General features: G+C 52.8%; 1 protein-coding gene across 2 annotated transcripts in view; it reads left to right on the top strand.

The window, feature by feature from the left end:
- HSPA12A (heat shock protein family A (Hsp70) member 12A) overlaps positions 1 to 19,290 on the top strand; it is a 47,502-nt gene extending 28,212 nt beyond the window's left edge. Inside the window, exons 4-12 of one of the 2 annotated variants that reach the window (XM_058671416.1) lie at positions 3,090 to 3,276; positions 5,150 to 5,254; positions 6,153 to 6,269; positions 10,492 to 10,663; positions 13,909 to 13,995; positions 14,544 to 14,648; positions 15,105 to 15,363; positions 17,479 to 17,582; positions 18,254 to 19,290. In XM_058671416.1, coding sequence (XP_058527399.1) covers positions 3,090 to 3,276; positions 5,150 to 5,254; positions 6,153 to 6,269; positions 10,492 to 10,663; positions 13,909 to 13,995; positions 14,544 to 14,648; positions 15,105 to 15,363; positions 17,479 to 17,582; positions 18,254 to 18,891 — 1,774 coding nt within the window. In that variant the 3' untranslated portion in view covers positions 18,892 to 19,290. The remainder of the gene's footprint in view (positions 1 to 3,089; positions 3,277 to 5,149; positions 5,255 to 6,152; positions 6,270 to 10,491; positions 10,664 to 13,908; positions 13,996 to 14,543; positions 14,649 to 15,104; positions 15,364 to 17,478; positions 17,583 to 18,253) is intronic. The other variant, XM_058671417.1, reaches the window with a different exon arrangement.
- The last annotated feature ends 4,775 nt before the right edge of the window (positions 19,291 to 24,065 follow it).

Raw genomic sequence — 24,065 nt, 5'->3', positions numbered from 1 at the left:
CTTGGGGGAGTGCTGATCCCGCTAAGCCCGTGGAACCTTGCTTCCCTGTCTGTGGGCTGGAGACAGTGGCAGCAGCTATGTCACCGGGTATAATGCAAATTCAGGCCCAGTAAGGGCTCGGAGCAGGACACTGAGCAGGGCAGGTGCTGGTTCCTCCAGGTGGAGGAAAGCTGGGCATGACCCTCTAACCCAGAGGCAGCAGGTCAGAGAGTGTGGCCCAGATCTCAGCCAAGTAACCCTAAAGGCAGAGCTGCCTCTGGGCCTTGTAGGATGCAGCTGTGACGGGTTGCTCCCTTCCTTCACCCAGAGTGTTCAACAGCCTATGGACCCTCATGTCCACTCACCGGTCCACAGCATCCATGCCTGAGGTCTTGATCCATGCCAACCCTCCTGGTCTTGGTCTAGGACCCAGTCTGTGGCCACTCCCAGCTTGGGAAGCACAGAACGCCACCCCCCCTCCTCACTCCCAGACATGGCTGCGACATGCTGTAGCTGGCTCTGCATTTCCTGCAGCTGAGTGAGCATAAAGTGGCAAATGCATCCTCACAAACCACCCCCAGCTTTGGTTTAGTTGTGGCTTAGCATGAGGCTGACATCCCAAGAGGCTCCAGGAGCTTTTGGTCTCATCTCATCAGGAAATCCTGGGAAACTAGTTCTATCAGGGACTCCTGCTGCCAGTGAACCCCGCCCCCTTCCCCTCAACCCCTGCTTCTACCGCGGGTCAGCCAGCGGGACAGCAGCAGGGATCCATCCTGCTTGTGATGGGGAGCCAGAAGGGGAAAGGCTAGAGCCAGCGCCCCGTGTGGCTATTCTAAGAAATGCAGCCAGGCAAACGGAGTGGAGAAGAGGGGGCGTTGCTCAGGAGGAGGGTTTGCTGCAGAGATCTGGGGGAAAGATTGGCTCATCCTTCATTTCATTCCCATCAGAATATATTAACGTAACTGTGAGCCAGATGGGGAAAGGTATGACTTGGAGAGCTCAATGTTTTCTATTTCAATAAGAACAAAAGAATACAAATGTGAAGGAACAAGACTCAGGGGTCATTAACTATTGAAATGTCACTCTTATGCTAATGATGAGTCCACTTGATAGGCAGTGTGTGCTCTGCTGCCTGGCACGGGGGACTGTGCCGCTGTCTGTGTGAGGTCACCCTGGGGACTCATGCCCCTGGAGCAGCAGCCTGCATCCTGATGAAGTGTGTCTGGGGGATGGGCCACAAAGGAGACCAGACCCGTGGGAGCAGCAAATCTCCCAGTGTGCCATCTGGGCAGTGCTGGTGCTGACTGACTGGCCTTGGGAGCAGGTGTGAGTTCAGCCGGGAATGGTGCCACTGCCCCAAGGGATGAGGGGAAGGACTCTTCTCTCTCCCTCCCACTCTGTGTCTCCACCTGAGGCTGCTCAGAGAGGTCATGTGGCCAGGGCACAGCTGGGGAGACAGCGGCCTGGCTTTTGGCAGCCTTGTCTTCTCTGCAGTGACCCCAAAGGAGAGGGGAAGCATCGAGTCATTGTCCTGGCCAGCCTGCAGCCTCCCTGTCTCCTGCCTTTCTTTCTGCTCTCCTCCCCTCCCCTCAAAGAGGAGAGCAGCTTCTCTGTGGCCGACTTTCCCCCTGCACCTGCTTCGTCACCTCTGCTTGTCTTTCTCCTTCTTCTGGCCCCTCTCCAGCTTGGCCCTCCTCACTTCATCCCTCCGTGTCCAGCCTGTTTTGTGGCTGTGGCTGTCACTGCTCTAAGGAGGGATTTCTCCCCACCCCACCCCAGAAGTCAATGCTGCACAAGCTCTGTGTTCTGGGACGGGTGCTGTCTCCTCTAGGTTAACCGGGTCCCGAGGTCCCTGGGCGCCTGTTCTCTGCTGCAGCCAGGCCAGTTGGCTTAGTGCTGCCTCTGCAGCCCTCTGTCCCTGTCTTCCTGTGGCCCTGTCACCTCCACTCCCAAGCCAGACCTGACCTCCTCAGGAGCCTGACTTCCCACTCCAGCTCCCCACATCTAGTCTCACTTGTGCTCATGAACAGTAAACCCAATTCTGTCATATTCCTGCTTTAAAACTGCCAGTGACTTCCCATTCCTCATGGATTAAATCTCTCTAAATTCCCAGGAGTCTCCTTGGCCAGGTTCCAGCCCCATTTCCAATCTCATGTCCTGTTCTTCCTAATCACCCAATTGCCTTTCACTTACACGGACCTCTCCAGCACAGCCCCTTTAGCATCCCTCATGCATGCCTTGTGCTTGCCCACCTCTGAGCAACCGGGAGCGTCCTTCCCTTCTTCAAGGTCCAGCTGGTCTGTACTTCTTCAAGTCTCCTGAGCCTGCATCCTCCACACCACTGCCCCCACCCACCCACTGCTGGCTGGCATCTTCAGCTTCCCCCACTCGGAGCATTTCCCTAGGGCCCCATTTCCAATGGACAGTGTGGTCTTTGTGCGTGTTTGCAAAGCCAGCTCTGTGCCTGCTATTGGGTATGTGGACATTAAAAACAAAAGCATACTCATGTTTGCCTTCTGGGAGATGAGTTATTTTTGGGGTAGGAGCATCAGGGCTTCATCTCAGTGTCATCTGCTCTCAGTAGGTGCTTAGTGAACTCCGAGGAGGAAAGATAAAGGCAGACTTTGTACTGATCAAGAACCTGTGTTTCTCATTGTTTTTATTTACATGATTTATTTATTTTTAAAAAGAAGTGTTTACAGAGAGAGAAAGAGAGAGAGAGAAATTGTCCATCTGATGGTTCACTCTCCAAATAGCCACACCAGCCAGAGCTGGACCAGTCCAAAGTCAGGAGCTTCTTCTGGGTCCTCCACATGAGTGGAGGGGCTCAAGGACTTGGGCCAATTGGTCTTCCTCTGTGTTTCCAGGCACATTAGTCAGGGACTGGATTGGAAGTGGAATAGCCAGGGTGTGAATTGGTGCCCATATGGGAGGCTGGCGTTGCAGCTGGACTCAACTTATTATACCACAATGCTGGCCTTGTTTCTCTTTTTAATGAAGTTGCCTCTGGGTCTGTACTCAATCCTCTGAGCATGCACATGTGTAGCAACTGTACATACAGGAAGTTCTCAAACCTGCACCACTCTAACTGGCATTTCCCTTGGTGGCAGGCGATGGGAAGGAGGCGACCCAGGGGTATCCAACCAGAAGACTCCCACCACCATCTTGCTGACCCCTGAGAGAAAGTTCCACAGCTTTGGGTACGCCGCCAGAGACTTCTACCATGACCTGGATCCCAATGAAGCCAAGCAGTGGCTGTACCTGGAGAAGTTCAAGATGAAGCTGCACACCACTGGGGTGAGTTGGGGGATTCCAGCTTGGCATCACAGGGGGCCTCCTGATTACTCATTCATTGATACTGAGCATTCATTGATATTGAGTTTGGAAACACCCTGGACCACACAGTGCTTTCCCATGGAGATGTTCAAAAGATATTCATTCACCATGGAAACTGACCAATCAGTGTGGACCTGGCATCAGGTGCTAGGGATCCTGTGCAGTTGCTGGATTGTTGGGAGATGAAGGGATCCTGAAGGAGTAAGTGAACTGGAGCCAGGGAGTGTTTGAGGGACTCAGGGCAGCGGCTGCTCAGTGACTACTTTGGAGATAACAGCCAGTGACAAGTCACATGCATCTCCTGTGTGGTGAGGGCAGCTTAACACAGCAGCTGGAGACCAGCACTGTCTTAGTTCTGTTCCCGGCAAGTTGTGCTCAGTAGCATGTCCAAGTCGCATGGCTGCCCTGCCCTAAAGCATCCTAGACAAGTGGAGACTTTGTTCAGGGTAATCAATTATCGTTAGCTGCTGTTACCTAGATGGGAGGGTGGTGGTCATATTTAACACACAACATGTGAGACCAGGCAACCTGGGTACTAACTGCCCCTGGCGCCATCAAGAGATTTGATTCAAGTTGCTTGACTTTTTCATAACTTGTTTTGCTGTGTCTTTAAGCTAATGCTATGTAAGAATAATAGTGGAGTATCTTTAAAATTAAGACAATGACAGTGTGTTGCTCAGGGGGCTATTAATGAGGATTAAAGGAATCAAAACACAGGACGTTGTCAAGTGCCAGATCCTATTATTATTGCTTTCATTTGTTTGCTGTTCAGTGTGTGCAGTTGACAAAACAGATGCCAAGGGGAGGCTGGGCAGCCAAGCCCCGCCTGCCAAGGCTCAGTGCTTGTCTCTTGGTGCCACACCACCCAGTCTCTAGGACAGACTCATCCTTCTTATTCCCAGTGGGACTTGATGCTGAGAGTCCCGATCAGTTGGGTGGATACACAGGAGTTTTGCAGTTTAATTCTTCCAGGTCAAAGCCCAGGTTCCTGGTGCTCTGCGTGGGAGCTACAGCCTAGCAGCTGGGGGCTGCTGCTGGGGGGGTGGGCAGATGCACAGGCAGCTGGGTCAGGGTCAGGACATGACTCACAGGCAGGTTTAGTAACTTGATGCCCTCTCCTGCTCCAGAGGCAAGCATAATGCCCGAGCCTGTGCCAATCTGGAGACCACTGGATGTGTCCGCTGATGTGTGGTGTTTTTCCTGGCAGCTATGAGCCAACTGTTGCCACCACTCTGTCAATTTTCAGCCCCTGGAAACTTCTCTTCATGTTTTAATGGCCTCTGTCCACCCAGAGCATCCTCAGTCCAAGGCCTGCAGTCAGCAGCTGCTTAGCTTATAGCAGAGACCAGGAGGCAGCAATGCTGGGCTCCTGGGGTGGAGGGAGCTGGGGCAAGCCTTGAAATAGGAGCACTTCTATTTTGGTGACTCGGTTGGCAGCGCACTGGGGAGTGAAAGCTTCATGTCTGTTTAGCACCACTTATGGTAGTGAGCTGGCATGACTTAGGCCTCTGCTGGAGGGCTCACGAGGGTGACCATGGGTGTCTGCACAAAGAGTCGGGGGTACCTTGTTGCCCTGTTTCTTTCACTGGGCTTTCCTGTAGCTTTCAGACCTCTGTTCTCAGGGGATCCAAGAGAGATCGTGGAAGAGAGGGAGGTGAGGGAGGAGCAGTGAAGGTGGAGACACCGTATCAGGGACCAAGACATGCTAGTGTGCTTGTCAGACATGGGGAAAGATATGTCCCAGGACCCCCAAAATGCCTAGCAGCAGATCCCAGCACCAAAAGGCATCTCTCCTTTATCACTCTCTCATTCTCCTCGTCTCCCCTACAACCAGGACCTCACCATGGATACGGACCTGACAGCGGCCAATGGCAAGAAGGTCAAAGCCCTTGAGATCTTTGCCTATGCTCTGCAGTACTTTAAGGAACAGGCTCTGAAGGTAAGGACAGGGGCTTATGTCAGTTACAGGGGAGCCAGGCAGCCTGAAGGCAGTGTATCTTTGGGAATCAGGATGGCTCAGACAGTGCTGGGGAGAATGGGAAATGGGGCAGAGTCTGTCCAGTGGAGAGCATCAGGGAAGGCCGCCTGCAGGAGGGGAACTGGGGAGCATTTCGAGCTGATCGGAACTGCATAAACAGCTCAGGGGTGATAAAGGCCCACCTGCAGCTGTGGGAAGCAGGCAGGTGGGAGTGGGAGCAGAGCAAAGCTGAGGCATGAAGCCAGAATGCTGGGCTCATGGCACAGGCATCAAGCCAGGACCTTCTTCTTGGGCATTGCCGAGCCATCAAATGGTTACCAGCAGGATACCTTAGGGCATCTGTGCTGGTGTGACCCAGGACACAGAGGGGCTCATTTGTACAGGACAGAAATTCATGCCTCATGGTTCTGAACTTTGGGCAAATTCAAGGTCCAGGCCCCAGCAGGTTTGATGTCTGGTGAGGGTCCCATTTCTACTTCCAAGATGGAGCTATAAATGCTAAATCCTCCAAAAGAGAGACGTGGGGGAGAGAGGGTCCCACTCTTATATCCCTTTAGACCAAGGCCTTAATTCCCACAGAAGGATGGAGCTCTTGGCTCCACCTCCCATGTCTGGAGTATTAGGTGAGAGTGGGCGTTAGTTTCCAGCACAGGAGTTCTGGAGACACATTCAGACCCTGGCACAGAGCAGGGGTACCAGCAGTCCCAGATGGCTGCAAGGCAGAGGGATATGACATGGAGGCACCTGACTCCCATCTTGAAGGTTTGCAGGTGCCTGCAGGGTTTGTGAGGGGCAGCCCTGGAGGTGTGGCCATGGGGTCCAGCTGAGCCGCCTCAGCCCTTCTCTCCTTGGGTTGCAGGAGCTGAGTGACCAGGCAGGTTCTGAGTTTGAGAACTCTGATGTCAGATGGGTCATCACGGTACCTGCCATTTGGAAACAGCCGGCCAAGCAGTTCATGAGACAAGCTGCCTACCAGGTGAGGGCGGGGCTGGGTGGGTGGGGGACCGAAGTGCCCAGCAGTCCATGGTGGCAGCTGCAGCGCCATTGAGGGGTCTCCAGGCCTCACAGCCACTGCAGCTCCCAGGTGACAGCAAGGAGGTTCCAGTAGGTGGACGCCCCCTTCCCATTCCTAGAGACAGGGGCTCCCCCACACCACACGGGAGCTAGGCTCCTTCTCCTTTCTGGCTCCATATAAGTGCAGGCTGTTTCCTCTGTGGATCCTCAGAGGCCAGCATTTCAGGGATGAGTTCAGAGACTTTCTCTGTGGGTGAGTGGAATTGAGAACCTCAAGGCAAACCTTCTTGTCCATAAGGATGTACAAGAAGGGAATAAAGACAAGGTCATTGGTCATGAGGCAGTATTTTTTTAATATTTATTTATTTGAAAAGCAGAGTTACAGAGAGAGAGAGAAGGAAAGGAAGACACACGCACACACACAGACAGAGAGAGAAAGCTAGACTTGCCATCTGCTAGTTTACTCCTCAAAGTGTTGCAGTGCTCAGGGCTGGGTTGGCCAAAGCTAGGCACCCTTGAATTTCTTCCAGGTCTCTCACATGGGCAACAGGAGCCCAACTGCTTGGACCATCCTTCAATGCCTTACCAGGCACATTAGCAGGCAGCTGCATCACTAGAGCAGCTAGGATTCGAACAGGTGCTTACATGGGATGTCAGCATCTCAGGCTGCAATGTGGAGGCAGACGACTCATCCTGAAGGTTTGCAGATACCTCCAGAGTTTGTGGGGACAGCCAGGAGGTGTTCCCTCGGGAGTCAGCTAAGCCACCTCACTTGCTGCCTTTGTCTCCTTGGCTGCAGCTGCTGTACCACAATGCTGGCCTCCCTCCCTTCATTCTTTCCATTTTAAAAATCATTTGCAAAACAGAAAGAGAGAGAGAGAGAGAGAATCTTCCATCTGCTAGTTCACTCTCCAAATAGCTGCAATGGCTAGGGCTGGGACAGGCCAAATCCAGGGACCTGAGACTTCCTCTGGGTCCAAACACTTGGGCCATCTTCTCCTGTCCCAGGTGCGTTAGCAGGGAGCAGGATCTGAAACAGTGTGGCTGGGATTTGAACGAGCACTCATTTTGGATGCTGGCTTTGCAGGAGGCAGCTTTACCGTTTTACCACACTCCTGGTCCCAAAGCAGCATTCCCGCTGCTCGGAGGCTGAGGGCTGCCTGTACACAGCTCATGAATAAAGGTGATGTGATTGTCCTCCGCGTGTTGGCCTGTGAGCCTCATGGTGGTCACGTAGGGCACCCTCTTGAGGGTGAAGGCTGACTGCCACCTGGTAGGAGAGCCCTGTGTGACAGCAGCCGCAAGGCCATATGCCTCACCAGTCTGCAGGGTGCCTATTGCCATGGAGGCAGAACATGCCAGTGGTATGCACAACTCACCTCTGGGGACCAGTGCCACATACCCTCAGGACCTCAGACAGTCACCCCTGGTTGGCAGACTGCGTGGGAGGGTATGATGTGTGACTTGATCTCCATGCAGGGCACCCCCACCCCTGCCTGTGGGTTGAGAGTCGTTCCTGTCTTCAACCTGCAGCTGGCCTGGGGCAGGTCACAGGGTAACAGATGTCTCTTTGGCCAGTCATACCTCTTGGGGTCGTCCTGCCCACTTCCTCTGGGGTGCAGCCTTGGATGTGGGTTGTGTTCCCACGTATCAGCTTTTCTCATACTATAACCCCTGCAGAATAGACCCTGAGCCCCGGTTGGTGGTCAGGCAGCCACAGTGGACTTGGCATTGTGCCTGCTGGGGCTCTGCTCTGAGCAGAGTTCCACTTGAGCACGACCAAGGATGGGGGGGCTGCCCCACCCCCAGCTCTCTTCTCTTCCCCAGGCTGTTTCCTCTGCTTTTCCCTTCCTCTGCACAGCGTGAGAATCTGGCTTGGTGTACGTATCTGCCAAAAATAGATTTGTTTTTGCAGGGATGAAGGAAGCGGGTGGGAGTTGCAGAGAAAGGCAAGTTCTTTGAAATAGAGGAAGGAATATGCAGCTTAGTTGGGTGTCATGGAGCTTTCCGGGAGAGTGTGTCCTCAGACTGTGTCCAAGGACAGCACCTCGGGAGAGAGGTCCCCAGCCGGTATGCTGAGCTTTTCCAAGGAAAGATGTCGAAGATGCATTGTTTGGGGTCTCAGTTTCCAACTCCCAGCAAATGTCATGTGACCTGGGAATGGTCCATTATTTTTAGCCTGAGAAAGAAAGCAGGGCAGTGACTGGCTGGTTTATTGGGCCTGTTGGCATCCTGGCTGGCTCTGCCCAGGCATGCATCTTTGAGCAAGTGGCCAGGTGTGGGTCCTACACTGGGGAGTCAGCAGAGGAGCAGTGTCCAGGGGGGTGAGGAGAGTTGTGGGTGCAGGGAGGGATCAGCAGCTGCTGGCGGAGACACATGGGCCAGCATGGTTGGTGGTTCTGTTTCCCCAGAGGCTGATGCAGGTCTTGAACCACAAAAGTCATTCTCAGCCGGGCAGCTCCTGGGAGTGCCCACCAGGCGGACAGCCTTTCCTTAGTAAGGTGGCGACTGCATGCGAACCAGTGGTCTCACCCAACGCGTGTGGAAGAGCTGCAGGAATGAGCTAGCGTGGCTGTCTCAGCAGGCCCCAAGGCTCTGTCATACTGGCTCTGCTTGCCTGGGGGAAATGTGCCACAAGTTTGTGGCACAATCACGTGGCAGCCTAGTGCCAACCTCCCTCCTGGCAGGTGGAGGAGAGAGGGGCTCGGCGTTGATGATGTTTGAGGGCAGGGTCTTCCAGGGGGTCGAAGGCTCACTGCCACGCACAGAGCCTTGTGTTGCTGGTGGAAGTCCAGGTGTCAGGTGTTGAAGAAGTGGGCTCACTCTCTGCCTTTCATTCTTCCCAGACTCAGAACACAGACCTGTCCAGAGCATACTGTGACCAGCTGAGAGCAGAAAGGACCGCGGATCCCCTTTAAGGCCTCTCGGAAAGGCCTGGAGCCAGCACAGAGTCCCGCTGAATCTGGGGAGATTGTGCATAGGAAAGAATCCAGTTTTTTTAAAGGCATCTTGCCTGCAATATGGAATGCTAGTAGGTTCCAGAAACCTGTTCAATAAGTAATGCTCCCACATGGGATCCAGTCTTGGCTCACAGGGAGATGCAACTTGCATTCGCCCCCTCTCTGAACAAGCTGCAGAGAAGCCTGGGGGTGGGGCGTGGAACAGGATTGCCTCATAGGCAGATCTGGTGCCACTGTGGCCTGACCACAGGCCAGCAGAGCACTCACTGGCCTGGCCACTTTTCTCTGCTGTGGAGAGTCCCCTGGCAGATTGCAAGGACTGGGGAGTGAGGGTGGCTGGTGTCAACACCCATTTCCTCCATCTCCCTAGAGTGCGGCTTTCTCACCTATTACTCCTAAGTGGAACCTGTGATCCTAGAGGCACGCCAGGAGGGTGCTCCTGCCTGCCCCACCCAGATTCCTGGAGGTGTCAGGCCAGAGAGAGTGCTATGGATCTGGACGCTTGCTGCTTGTAGAATTCTCCCATCACCTCCATGGCGTACTGACGTTCCACGCAGCAAAAGACAAAGGCCGGGAGAGTGCAGGGGTGGCGCTTGCTCAGCTCCGAGTTCTGCCGTGAAGGCTTGCTCAAGAAGACTTGCTCTCCTGCTCAGAAAACGCATCGTCTGTCAGGAGACGCTAAACATAGTGAGACGTGGATTATGTTTCACTCCTAACAGGCCCCCTGTGCAGAGGGAGGTCACATCAGATGGCGACGGCCACCTCCAGAGGCCCAGTCAGCAAGGGCACAGGGAGTGTTCTGGCAGGTTAACTGTAGCCCCAGCCTGTGGGCTTCTGTTCAGAATGACTGCAAGTCTTTAGGCAGGCACAAAGCTCATACATCTGAGGGCACTGGGTCCTCTTGCAACACATCTGCAGAGGGAAGCTGGGAGTGGGACAGCTCTGCACAGGTCTGAGTCAGCTGCCTGTTGATCGATGTTACCAAGGACAGCCCCAGCCTCTCAGCCCCATGGGTCAGCCCGTGACATTGATGCTGCTCCCACGGTCAGCCACAGCCGAGGGGACTAGGCAAGGAGCCAGGGACCCTTGTCTTCCCAGCTCTACCCCCACCGCTGGTGCATTGCATCTTACCTGCACCCCAGAGGCCGGTGCCCCCTTCCATGCCTCTCAGCTTGTGGCCTCCATGGCCTGGCCCAGGTCTCAGCCCCTGCTTCTGTCTTCCAGGCGGGCCTGGCCTCCCCCGAGAACTCAGAGCAGCTCATCATCGCCCTGGAGCCCGAGGCAGCCTCCATCTACTGCCGGAAGCTGCGGCTGCACCAGATGATCGAGCTGAGTGGCAAGGCGGCCGTGAATGGGTACAGCGCCAGTGACACAGTAGGAGCGGGGTTTGCACAGGGTACCTCTGCTCTCTCTCTCCCTCCCTCCTCTCCCCACCCCTCCTGACCCCTGGCAGTGTCTCTGCCTCCAATGACTTCAAAGACACTTGCTGCTGTGCGTGGGGTGAGGGCACCCCGGGAGGAGCCTGGCATCAGGCCCCTTGCTGCTCTTCAAAGGCCATCACAAGCTAAGTCGCAGTCACCCTAGTTCATCACCCACCAAGTAGGGGGCTTCCCTCCAAGCACCTGAGGGCAACATGAGAACAATCCTGAGCGTTGCATTTCCTCCAACTCCTGATCTTCCTCATCTACTAACCGACTCCGTCTGATCCCATTGCTTGTTCTTAATTCCTGCATTAGCACTGTTGGATTTTGCTGACTCACTGGCTGGGGCTGCATCACTGTGTGTCTTAGCCAAGAGCTTACAGTCTGGAAGAACCAGACTCTGGAGTGGGGTTGGGGGTAGGGGCGACCCAAGGGGCTTTCCCTTAAGTAGTTCCCTATTCGCAAGGTTGGGGTTTACAGTCTTGGCCCCCCAGAGCTGCTTTTCTGATGCTCAGCAGGAGCTTCTCAGGGTCTGCAGGGTTGTCCAGGATCCCAGAGTTTGCAGCCAGGCTAGGTCAGGATCAGGAAACCACCATGAACTTGAGCACTGTTGGGGAGCAGCATGAGGACTGACTGGGCATCACAGCTCTGAGCTCCATTCCTTCTCAGAAACCCACTGTCACCCATGCTGGCCTCCAGGCTGCGCTGGAAGGCTCAGGCCAGGAGGACGAGCCAAAGACATCAGTGACAACGCTGCCCCTCTCAACCATGCTTGCAGGTTTTCCTGGGTCCCCACGCCCAGGGTCATGTCTGCGTCTCGACATATTTGGCTCACCTGAGCAGGTGTGCACAAGGCTGGGGTCTCCCATAGGCTTCCCCTACTTCCTCTTCCCAGAGTCCATCATGCCAGCGGCCACCTCTGTATGAGATAATGGCAGAAGTCCCATTTGTCACCAGGCTGCAGCCTCAGCCTGCCAGGAACCACTGGTTAGCTGGCCTGTTACAGTTGGATATTCCCGAAATGAATGAAAGAGGCTTCCCTTTAAGCCTGGGGCTTGCTTAACCCCTTCCTGACCACACCCAGTTTCTGTAGCTATGGGAGGCTCGTCTGACCAGCCTCTGATGCCTTAGTGGTTATGCGTGCAGCACCATCAGGTGACAGGCCGAGTCTGTGTTCACACCACAAGGGGAGCTTTTCGCACAGGGAGCTACTGGCAGCCTAGGCCTCCTAGCACTTGACAAGCATTGTGCACATGTGGCAGGCAGGGTGAGGGTTCCCCTGCTGGGGATAGTTGCCTTCTGGGTGGTTGTCCTCATTTTAGAGGCACCCAACCAACTTACCCCATGTTCCACCAGCCCCCATCTGGTGGTTTCTGGAATTTGCTGCCATCCTCATGCACTCCTCCGGCTTTGGGAATCGCCTCCCGGAGGCACATGATATCAGCCATGCTTTAGAACTGGCAGGTGTGCCCCGGAGGGGTGGGATGCCTGGAGGGGCACTGAACCACAGGCACCTGGGATTCCAGATGCTCCTTTGCCACCCAAGCCCAGCTCTCCGACACCCCTACCCACCCCACACCCCTAGGGCTCCTCCATCTGGGTTATCTTACTCCTCACGGATTTAATGAAAGCAAAACAGGATAGCTTTATTCACAATCCTTTATTCACAATCTCGGGCTTAATTTGCCTGAAAAAAAAATTCTCAGAATCCATTTCTCTTTTCTTTCTTTTTTTTTCAAGTCATGCTTGGCTGCTTCTTCCAAGGCCACTCTCCTGGCCATCAGGTTGCTTTAAAGAACCAATGGCCACTGTGAGGTCCAGCCCGTGGTTCATCTGGAGCTGGCTGTGGCAGTAGCAGAAGCCCCTGGGGCTCCGGGACTCAGCCCTGCGGAACGGGCAGGAGCAGTCTGCTGCTTGCCCTCCCACTCTAGAGAAGCTGCATTGCCAAGGGAGGCCGGAGCACTGAGGGTCCTCTCACAGCACAGCATGAAGGGCAGTCCACAACACCAGCTCAGGGACCAAACATGGGAGGTGGTGGACGGAGGAGGCTGGGGACAGGGGCGGTAGCACAGAGGATAGCAGAGCTGACATCTGTGCCTTGCTGGTCATGGTGGTCCTCATTGGTTGACCACCAGAATGTGTGCTGGGCACCTGCCTTCCTGACCACCTGTCACGTGCCAGCTGTCACACTGGGTGCTGAGGCTGCCCTAGTGATGCAGTCCCTGCTTTATCCAGAAGGAACTTAGGACAACCGCTACTATCTCCGTTGTTTAGATGAGGAAATCAAGGTCCAGAGTTAAGTGATCTCTGGGCTTGGCTGTCCCCTGTATAGCTGTTGCCCCTCTAAACATCCCATCATTTCACTTTCTTGAATCTTCCTGAGGGTGAGGAATGTCCAACCTTGGGCTGTATTAAGCCCATGTGGTCACCGGCTCTGGCCCCGCTAAGGCAACTGCAGGTGGGACTCGAAATTCAGTCTACAGTAGATTGCTGTTGAACTTGCTCATTTTATATTGACGTGACCTTTGGCAGAAAACAAGTTCTTGAAGTCAGTGCATCTCAAAGCCACATTGGATCTGTGCGGGGTAATTTGGGGCCAGCAGACAAGAGTTGGTCTTGGGAACTGCGTGTCCCTTCACCTCCGTTGACCTGCTTTCCTCATCTGAACGGAAGGACAGTGATTTGTGCCCTGTCTGCCCCACAGGCTCCCAGTCGCCAAATGCCCCCAGACACAGAAGGGTTAATGAGCCTGGGCCCATTGTGGGACTCAAATGCGCCACCCTGTGGTCAAAGTGCATATTGGGTCGGGAAACGGCTCCCCAGGCATGCCGGTAAAATCCCATTAAGAAAACATACCAGACATTCCTAAAATCAGCCAAGGCTCTGTGGTGTGACACCGGTTCCCTGAGGCCACTGCAGGCTGCGTGGCGGGCAGCTCCCTCTCTGGGGCAGCAAAGCAAGACACTAGACCAAAAAATGTCTCTACAGGAGTTTGCAGAGTGGGTTGGGGCCATGCAGAGGAACTCTGGGGGCTGGTGGGACAGGGCTCCTTTGTCTGGGAAGAGCTGCTGGCTGTGTCATTTCCAGAACCATTTTTGAGCAAGTGTCATTGGCTGCTCCATCCCTCAAACCTTCGCTCCTGCTGTTGCCTGCATCACACCGATGACTTTGCTTTTCATGCTTTCTTAACCCTCGTCATTTTCTTTCTGTCGGCCACTAGCTAAGGAACACATACGGCGTAATCGGCAGAGCCGGACCTTTTTGGTGGAGAATGTCATAGGAGAGATCTGGTCCGAGCTGGAGGAAGGTAGCGTCCTTGAATGTACTATGCTCTTGCTGGATTTTTTATTTTTTAATATGCTGCTATCTAAGAAAGAAAAAAAACCTGCATTGCTATTGGTCCACGTTTGTACTTTTGGAAGATGCTCCCTACCAGTGGGTTTAAGGACCCCTCTCCCAGGGAGAGGCCTTTGGGAGCTGTGCTGCATGTGTGAGACCCCGTGGACTCTGCCAAAGCAAGCCAGGCACCCGTGGGAATGCACCAGTTCCTGAGTAAGTCACAGGTTAAACAGCAGGTCACTTGATGGCGCTCTTCACCCAGCAGGGGGATGTATGGGTGCCAGGTACGCAGCACCCTGGGACCCGAGTGCGTTGGTCACTTCTCTGGGTTTTTTTATCATCTATGCCTACCCTGCCCTCCAGGGCCACCGCCCGTGCTGCTGAGTGAAGCCACCATGCCATGAGACATGTTGGTGTTGAGCTGGGGGCTTCCAAATCACTCCCATGTCCCCAAGCTGGTTTCCCATGGGACTGACACCACACGTCCTGTGTCAGCAGTGACTGTTTCTGTACCAGGTGACAAGTATGTGGTTGTGGACAGCGGCGGGGGCACCGTGGACCTCACTGTTCATCAGATCCGGCTGCCGGAGGGACACCTGAAGGAGCTGTATAAAGCCACAGGTGAGCCGCTGCCGGGTTTGTTTTCTCAACCCCGAGCTGCTTTCAGTCTCGCTGGTGCCTTGCTCTCGGTGACCCCAGCGTGGCTGATCGTAGGCGGGAGAGGACACAGTGCCTGCTTGGAGTTGAAAGACAGAAACACTGCAGCTTTTTCTTTGGGATGCAAAGCACCAGCGTGTGGGGCTTGGTGTGGAGTGAGTCTGCGGAGGTGACGGTGCCTGATGACACCTGATCCAGGCCAGCTCCCTAAGGAGGCCCAGGACACCTGGTCTTGGGTGGAGCTCACTTCCTTAGGAGGAAGGGGAGGGCCAAGTGCTGGGACTTGCTGGGTGGGCGTACGAATCTGCTCCTCGTTCGTCCAACACATTATTCTTTTTAAAATGCATGTGGTTTTAAAGATGTTTGATAAGAAATCACAGTTTTTAAACGTTGCGAGGTCTCATTATGTTCTCTGCTCAGGTGGCCCCTATGGATCCTTGGGAGTGGATTATGAATTTGAAAAACTTCTGTGTAAGATATTTGGAGAGGATTTCATTGAACAGTTCAAAATCAAGCGTCCCGCGGCCTGGGTTGACCTCATGATCGCGTTCGAGTCTCGCAAGAGAGCGGCTGCCCCAGACCGGACCAACCCGCTGAACATCACCCTGCCTTTCTCCTTCATCGACTACTACAAGAAGTTCCGTGGCCACAGTGTGGAGCACGCCTTGAGGAAGAGCAAGTGAGCAGGGCTCGCCCGTGGCCATTAACCCGTGGCCATTAACGCGTGGCCCGTGGCTTGGGATGTTCTGGCCGGGGATGGTGTTCAACCACTGTAAATCGCATGGCACAGTGAACCTGTGTGGAAGACAGTTAAAGGCTGAATATCTTAAAAATAATAGATAAGCATTGTGGGTTTCTTATAGCCTGTACATTTATATATATGTATACATTTTGATCTACATATCCACAGTGAAGTGACTATTATAGTTCGGCATCACCATAACTAACACCTTTCCATGTTATCTTTTTCTGAGAGGAAAAAACTCCCAGTCATTTGCCATGTAAAATACAAACTTTTCATCTGGCTCCCACACCTGTCAGTTCCCTGCGAGACTAAATCCTGATCCACACCCCCCACAAGACTGTCAGGTTGTTTAGCACCTGATCCACAAATATGAGAATACTTTTAAACATTCATGGAAAACTGGAATTAGAGATTTATTTCTAAAATTTTTGCATTGGTTTTACAAATAGGTGTGTTTTGTTGTTGTTGTCGAACTTTTCGAAGGCCTCTTTGCATGAATCCCTGAACTTTTGCACTGGAATGATATTCTGTTTTCCTTGCACTTGCCATGAGCCTTTGGAAGAACCCTCCTAGTTCAGTATGGGGGTCCAGAGAAGATACATTTTAAATCATAACCATAACATCTTGATTTCACTTCAATAATTCTTCAATATCATAAAACATCTAGTTACATTAACGTTTTTTGCAATTATCTCATAAAGTGTTTTTCTGTTTGTGTCACGGTGCATAAAAGGGCCGCACACAGTCAGGGTATGGGTGTGAGCTTTTGCACAAAGGCTTGTCCGGTGAGTTTCTAACCAAGGCAGTTATACCCTTCCTGAGGCTCAACTCGCCGTAGTCTGGCCCATTGGTGCCTGAATCTTCAGGTGGTTCCGAGAGCCTGGGACGGGGTCTGTGGTCTCTCACAGCCTCTGAGATGGGAAGAAGGGCCTCATGGGTCATCTCTGCCACTTCTCTAAGAATCCCGCTTCTCTATGCCTTTTAAAGTAGAAAACAAAGCAGGTTTGATTCCAGGTCTTCTTGTCCTTGGAGCAGGAACAAGCCAGACTGGCTGCACTGATGACCCCTGTCCCACTGGGTTCCCTCCAGAGGAATCTCCGCTCTGTGTCCTCCTGCACAGTGGAGGGGCCCGCCAACCCTCTCACAGAGGACACTGGCCATAGCCAGCAGTGCCATGACCCCACACCATGCCACATTGTCCTTTGGCCCAAGCCACGGAAAGAATTTCTGGTAGCTTCTGGAGAGTGTCGAGGGAAAGCAGCTGACGTGGGCGTGCTGGACTCAAGGATGAAGTCTCTTGTGTGCTTGACCTTGAAGTTTCAGCACAGGCAGTGTCCATGCTGTGGGGGTGGGGAAGAGAGGGTCTGAAGCATTAGTGCCAGAAAGTTCCTCCCCAGGAGTACCATGATCCTGCACTTCCGGGCGAGGACTGTGCTCTGCATAGATGAGACATGAGAGCTCCCATCTTTTCAGATCCGTCCCCAGCTGCCATGTGCTGGGGTCGCCCCGGAGCCCAGCCCCCTCCAGACTTCCTGCCCAAGCTCTTGTTGTTCCTGCTGCGTCTGGACATGCTGTAGTTTCACAGAGCAATGGTGATGACCATCCAACAGGAGGAGGCTGACCCATGGCAGGTGCCTGGGAGTTGAGAGACACAGCCAGGGAGCTCACGTTGACATCCTCATGTGGCAGTAGAGTAAACACATCAGATGAAACTTCAGTGTGATGGACTCTGACCTCTGTTCAAATCTAGATGTGGTCCTGCAAAAGACAGAGACATCCCTTTAGTATCTACTGCATTTGGCTGCCACTGTCCAGAAGGAAGTTCAGCTGCAGCACAAGCAGAGAAACGAGAGAGATGAGGTCCTTGCCTCTGAGCATCCCAGCAGGCTGGAGGATTTCTGAGGGTGTCATCACCCCTGAGCTCTTTCTGCTCCTGGGATGTGGCAGGGGCTTTGCCAGGGCACAGGTGTTTTCAGATGAGCCCAGGTATTCCTGGGGGGATGGACACACTCACCACATGTTCCTCTCTCTGCCCACCCCCCTCCACAGTGTGGATTTTGTGAAGTGGTCCTCACAGGGGATGCTGCGTATGAGCCCAGATGCCATGAACGCCCTTTTCAAGCCGACCATTGACAGCATCATCGAGCACCTGCGTAAGTGCCAGCTGGGCTTTGGCCACACAGTAGGGTGGAACTGAGAGCGGGGACTAACTTCTCTTGAATCATCCAGCAGTGTGAGCAGAGTCAGACTGGCAGGGGACCCAGGGCCAGAAGCTAAGGGAGTGAGCCAGGCTGGGACATGTTGGGTGTTGGGGGATGCTGGACACAGACTCCTTTACTCCCCTCAAGCGCTACAAAATGTGGTTTATACCCAGCCAGCCTTGGTTCCAGAGCACGTTTGTATGCAGCCTGCTGTTCTTGACTAGACTGGCTGCCCTGGCTAAGACACCTGTGCTCTCTATCGGAGTGCCTGAGGTCAATGTGCAGCCCCACCCAGTTCCACTTGTTGCTAGTGCACACCCCGGGAGGCAGGAGGTGATGGCTTAAGCAGTTAGCTTCCTGCTGCCATATAGGAGAGCCTGGCTGAGTTGCAGCAGGGTCCTGTGTTAGGCATTTGGGGAGTGAACCAGTGCATGGGTGCTATTTCTGTCTCTCAATTGGATAATAATAAAAACGTTGAACTCCAGGAGAATTTTCTTCAGTGAGCTGCCATGTAAGATTGGTCAGTGTGGGTTTTGTCCACTCCACACTGTCATGTAATTCCCAGTGCCCCCTGGCCTGCTGGTTATGGAGTCAGGACCTTCTTCCTTCCTCTCCCTCTCCAGGGGACCTGTTTCAGAAGCCCGAGGTGTCCACGGTCAAGTTCCTCTTCCTGGTAGGTGGCTTTGCCGAGGCGCCACTCCTGCAGCAGGCAGTGCAGGCTGCATTCGGCGACAAGTGCAGGATCATCATCCCCCAAGATGTGGGCCTCACCATCCTCAAGGGCGCTGTGCTCTTCGGCCTGGACCCAGCCGTCATCAAGGTGCGCCGGTCCCCGCTCACCTACGGGGTGGGTGTGCTGAACCGCTACGTGGAGGGCAAGCACCCACCCGAGAAGCTGCTGGTAAAGGATGGCACGCGCTGGTGCACCGATGTCTTTGACAAGTTCATCTCGGCCGACCAGTCCGTGGCCCTGGGTGAGCTGGTCAAGCGAAGCTACACGCCTGCCAAGCCCTCCCAGCTGGTCATTGTCATCAACATCTACAGTGCTGAGCACGACAGTGTCAGCTTCATCACCGACCCTGGGGTCAAGAAGTGCGGCACGCTCCGCCTGGATCTCACGGGCACCAGTGGCACAGCGGTGCCCACCCGGAGGGAAATCCAGACCCTTATGCAGTTTGGGGACACCGAGATCAAGGCCACGGCCATTGATATAGCCACCTCAAAGAGTGTCAAAGTAGGGATTGACTTCTTAAATTACTAACCGCACCCCCCTCCCGTGCTGCCTGTCCCCTTGGACTCACCTCGTCTGCATCTGCTGACCTCAGTCTTGACTGTCCTGTCCCTGACCTTGACCCCTTGCCATTGTCCACCTGAATTTCAGCAGGGAAGATGAGAACTTACCAGGGTTAGAAATAGATCAGAATTGTTGAGGGTACGCTGGAGTCAGAACAACTGCCAAAAATGAGAGTTGAGGTTTGGGACCAGGAAATTCCAGGACCCCGGAAGAGTAGCTCATTCCCACAGGGACAGATGGAGGACCCGCTGTCTGACAAGGGAGCCGGCACCTTGTACAGCTGTGGGCGAGCTGGTTCTGCACAGCTCTCTGCTTAGAACTTGCTTGGAAGCCCCGTTGCTGTCTTCCCAGATTTCAAGGGAGATCTTTTATCAGAGATTTTTTTCCTTAGTGTTGTTTTGGATGGCAGTCAGTTACAAAATGTCACCCATCTGCAGCTCATTTCTTTCCATCATCCTGGGATAACAAGTGGTGATTCAGTAGGGACTTGGCGCGATGATTGCTGGTGGGAGAAAACAGCCCACACTGGGCACTATTTTAGGTTCTTGTAGAATTGAAATTCCAACAGGCTCAGTGAAGGGAAACTCTAAGCTCCCCTGCTGGGGTTGTCAGAAGTAGAAGTACTGACACTTCAGCTCTTCAGCAGGTGGAACTGTGCTGTGATGGAAGTGGCTGTTCAGGAATTACTGACCTAGCCCAAGCTGTATCAGTCCTGCGCCTCGATGGGGGAGCCAGACCCCCAGAGGATGCCTACAACCGTGGCTAGTCCTGAACTCTTGCTACAAAGAGCTTCCAAAAGTTGGTGGGAAAATATAATTAAATGACAATGCGGATTTTTTTCCCATGAACTTTTGAAAGTTTTCTCCATTTTTTTTCCTATCTATTCTTACACATGATAAAAGTTTATAAGTTAGGCACAGTGAGAATTATCAACCATGATGGTTAATGGAGTGGACTAATTAGAGCAATGAACTGTCATAAAGTTGACATGAATGTTTTCACCTCTTCTCCAAATACCTTACCATACCAGGCTGTATTTTGGGACCACAGTCGACCAACGGTAACTGAAATTGCAAAAAGCCAACCCCTAGGTGAGGTGAGGGCTACAGCTGCAGGGCCTGTGATGTAATTCCCAGAATGCCAGGGTCCCAACTTTCCAGTTCAGAAGTAACTTCTAGCTAATCCCAGCAGGAATCCTGTGCCTGTCTCCACCACCAAGCCCAAAGTCTGGAGTAGTTCCTGGCCCCCACATGCTTCCCACACCTCGCTCCTCATTTCTAGGTTCTTGGGGTTCTGACCATTGGTTTCCACTCTTCAAGAGGAATTCAGTAGTAGACTCTGGGATGAGAATCTCGTCCATGAAATATTTTGTTAGAACCCTCCCATTTTAAAACTCTGTCTAGAACTAATTGGATGAATTATGCTACTTTTTCTCAAGGCAGATCTTTGGCTCACTACATCAGCATCATGTGAGTGCTTGTTAAAAATGAGAGCCTGGGTCCTGACCCTTGAACAGGGGCATCTTTAGGCTATACCACAAGTGCTTAAAGTTACACTGAAAATGCAATTTCCTAACTTTTCAGTTTCGTTGAAGCTGAAACAGGGACCACAACCTGCACCCTCTGGCCTCATGGAGGGCTCCCTTTGGAAGAGAGCTGACTTGTGGTGAGTGGCGCATTAGTTCATGCTTTGTGTGAGTGGGCTGGCCTGCACCTGGCTTGGGGATGGTACTTGTATAGGATGAATCTAAGAGGAAAAAGAACTCAGGAGAGAAGGACTGAGAACAGACCTGACCTCCCACACTGGGCCTCCTGATACCTTCAGCATCGGGAATCAACTAAGGAAGAAAAATTCAAGAATCTGACTCAGCCTATCTGATCTTTTCCAAACTGTCTTTTCCACCTGCTGGAATTCATTCCAATTTCAAATAACTGGAGGCATGCATCATGATTGATAGAGAATGAGCGAACAGACTTGGAATAGACCCATTAGCATAGCTGATATGCAGATTTTAAATCGCTTTTTCAAATTTCATTTTATCACCTCGCCTTCTTCACCTCGCCTGCTGCAGAACTCCTGCTAGAATGTGAAGCACCAACAAGCCACAGACCTGGGGAACGTGAGCCCCACCCTGTCACGGCAGGTGTTACATCCAGGTGCAAAGCGTTTGTTAGTGTTCCCTTGTTGCCTGCTCTGCCGCCAAAGCTCTGTCAAGGGTCTCTCTTTGGTGTTGCCAGCCATATTCTTCTACAAAGAAGACTTTTGAGCTTATTCTGAGTAATCTGCTTTTATGTACATACAATATTAGAATCTTGTACAGGATGTTTATTTCTAGCTACCACGCGCTTTTCTTGTTTGAAATAATACTCTATGGCTTTTGTTGTTGACCTTGCTGTCCTAAATTTTGCATAGTTTATTTTCTTAATTGCACTCACGCATCATCCATTTTTGCTGATGTCTAGCTAGAGACTGTGTGTGTGTAGAAAGATGGAGGTGCCTAAGTCAGGCCCCTCTGAGTATGTGCGGCAACCCTTACACACACACACACACACACACACACTCCTTCACAGAGACCCATAGGTCAACTTTCAAACATTATGAGTCCATTCTCCTGTCCAGAGTTAGAAAGCGGAACATTCTGGTCCTATGCAGAAAAGCCCGTGAAATTCTTTACCTCCTGCAGGGCCATCCAGCTCTCCCTGTGAGGCAAAGCAGTCACTCCAAGGGTACCATGTGGTTTCTTGGGTGTGATGTTTTTAATATTCCAGGGCCAAGGGAAGACATCAAGTGTTAAACTCAGCTTGTCTACTTGGGCTCAGTGTAATCGTGAATAATATAGTCAAGTTCCTCTTCTTTTTTCTTTCGCTAATGTTAAGCCTTTCCCTCCTTGCATTGATGATATCTCCTTGGCTACTATTTCTCTTTTATGAACTGATGGAAATCTGCAATCTTGGCAAATAGATGATGGACAGGGTGTGATAATTTTGTTGGACTTTCTTCTGGCCCCAGAGATGCAGCCTGAGTAGTTAAACTCTTTAAATGAGACCTTCAAACCCATCCCCACCTGCAGAAATATTCTAGAATAAGAACACCGAATAATTACACTGGGACACATTTCCTAATCTTAGAATGTTTCTAGAAGGCCTGTTGTTTTGACTCATTGCTCATTTGCTCCTGGCCTTCTTGTCTGATGGGCATGTTTCTTGGAAGCAGAGCCATCAAGGATTTCCTCTGTAACTACCCTTTCTGTACCCATAAGGCAATCGTGAATGTTGAATGACAGGACAAGTTACAAGTTACAGGACAGCATGGGGAAGAGGAGGGTGGCATACAAGTGGTTTTGCAGCATGAGGGTTAAGATGAGTCCAGATGACAGAGCCTGCCTCACCCTTAGAATGTTATCTAGACCAAGTTTAGCTTTTAGAGTCCATGTCTGGTTAATTGCCAGGGTAGCAATGAATTGCATGCACCAATAGAAGCAGGAGTCAACTGCACTATTAGCCGGAGATCGAATTTCACATTGTAGAGATGTATTAGCCATGATGATTCCACGTATGATGTATGTATGTATGTATGTATGCTGGGAAATGGCCGATGGAGATGACCAGCATCACAGTTGTTGGCCATCATATCTGCCCCCATCTCATCTGCTTGAAATAGGGAACAGTACCCCAAAAATCTCAACCACTGGGGACTGGTTCACCATGAGAAAAAGCCCACACCTCACCAAACTTCACGGCACTCCACAAGCCTGACAGGATTGTATCTATAAACTCTTGCCTTCACCAATGTCTAATAAAGAAAAAATTCTGGCTCTTGTGTGAGCGGTAGTGGCTCTGTTTCTGTTCTGGGTTTGTCAGTGACACAAAGCATGGGGCATCATGGACCACACCACCGTACCTGTGTCAGGTGGAGTTGGTCAGCAGGGCCCTTCTTGGCTCAGGTAAGCTTGATCTACAGTCACTCTCACAATGCCAGCGCGCCTTGCTTTCATGTGCTGGGAACCAAGGCGGCTGGCTCGTCCCAGAAGAAAGTTGGCTAGCCAGAGAGGAGGCACTTAGGTCTGGGGACGCCTGACAACTCCACTGCGCCCAAAGGAAGCTCATTTCAGAAATTCAACGGGCCTAGGATGGTGCCCTGGCCTCAGGCGTCCTGGCAGGCACACATAACTGCATTCAGAGCTTTGGGTTTCTTCTAGGCGCCAGACCAGGGTCATACTTTGCAGCTGGTTCTAGAAGCTTCTAGGACTCCAAGAGTGGAATGAAGATGTTGCCTCATGATAGGCTTCATCATCTGAGGTTTAATTGCCAGTAGAAGAGAGGCTAGGGGCTGCAGGGTCCCCAGACAGCCTTGCTGGGTTTTCTACACTGGATGGAGCAGCCGGTGCAGGTTGGGAGAGCTGTCTGTTCCCTCTTAGCCTGCTTCACCAATGTGAATTTCTTGGTGAATTTCACTCCAGTCAGATAAGGCACGATCTCCGTTACTTCCATAAATCGCGGTCTCAGAGAGGAACCTTACTAGCTTCTTCACACAGCCCTTGGCTGGCATGGAACCCTGCACCTGTGCCCATGCACCTACAGCGCTGGTCCCTCCAACCGGGAGAGCGAAACCTGCGCGGTGGGGCTAAGCCCTGGACTTGTCTTCCCTGCAGCCCCACCGCCCCCTGCCGGTCCCTCACACTGCCAGAATTTGGGGCCAGGGCCTGGGACTCCTCCAGAGGGAAAATGGGAGGACATCCATGCACCTGCCCTCCCCTCTCAGCCCCTCCCCGCGCCCCATCAGTCCGGGTTCAGAGACGTCTACGCTGACAAAATGGCAGCTGTGACCTAGAGCGCTGCTCACATAGCCCTGTCCCCCACTGTGGGAGACAGCTAAGGCAGACAGCTTGTGGTAAATGCGTGGACTGCACGTCCTGCCCGGGCTGGGAGGGCGGGGCGCTGCGGGGGTGGGGGACGGGGTACCCTAATCTCTAGTTCACTCTCTTCCCTGGTCGGTCTGGTCCGGTAGGGATCCAGGTATGGCGAGGGAGAGGGGAAGGAGAAAGGGCGAGGACGCTGGGGGGCGACTGGGGTGAGAGCGCCCAAGTCCACCCTGCTTCCCCCGCAGGGTGAGCACACAAAGGAAGGACTCAGGGCGGTACA

This window comes from Ochotona princeps, chromosome 13 (assembly GCF_030435755.1).
Source record: "Ochotona princeps isolate mOchPri1 chromosome 13, mOchPri1.hap1, whole genome shotgun sequence".
In the NCBI taxonomy this organism is placed as follows: Eukaryota; Metazoa; Chordata; class Mammalia; order Lagomorpha; family Ochotonidae; genus Ochotona; species Ochotona princeps.
The sequence above is the reverse complement of the archived record's forward strand: the minus strand, read 5'-3'. Positions and strand labels throughout refer to the sequence as shown.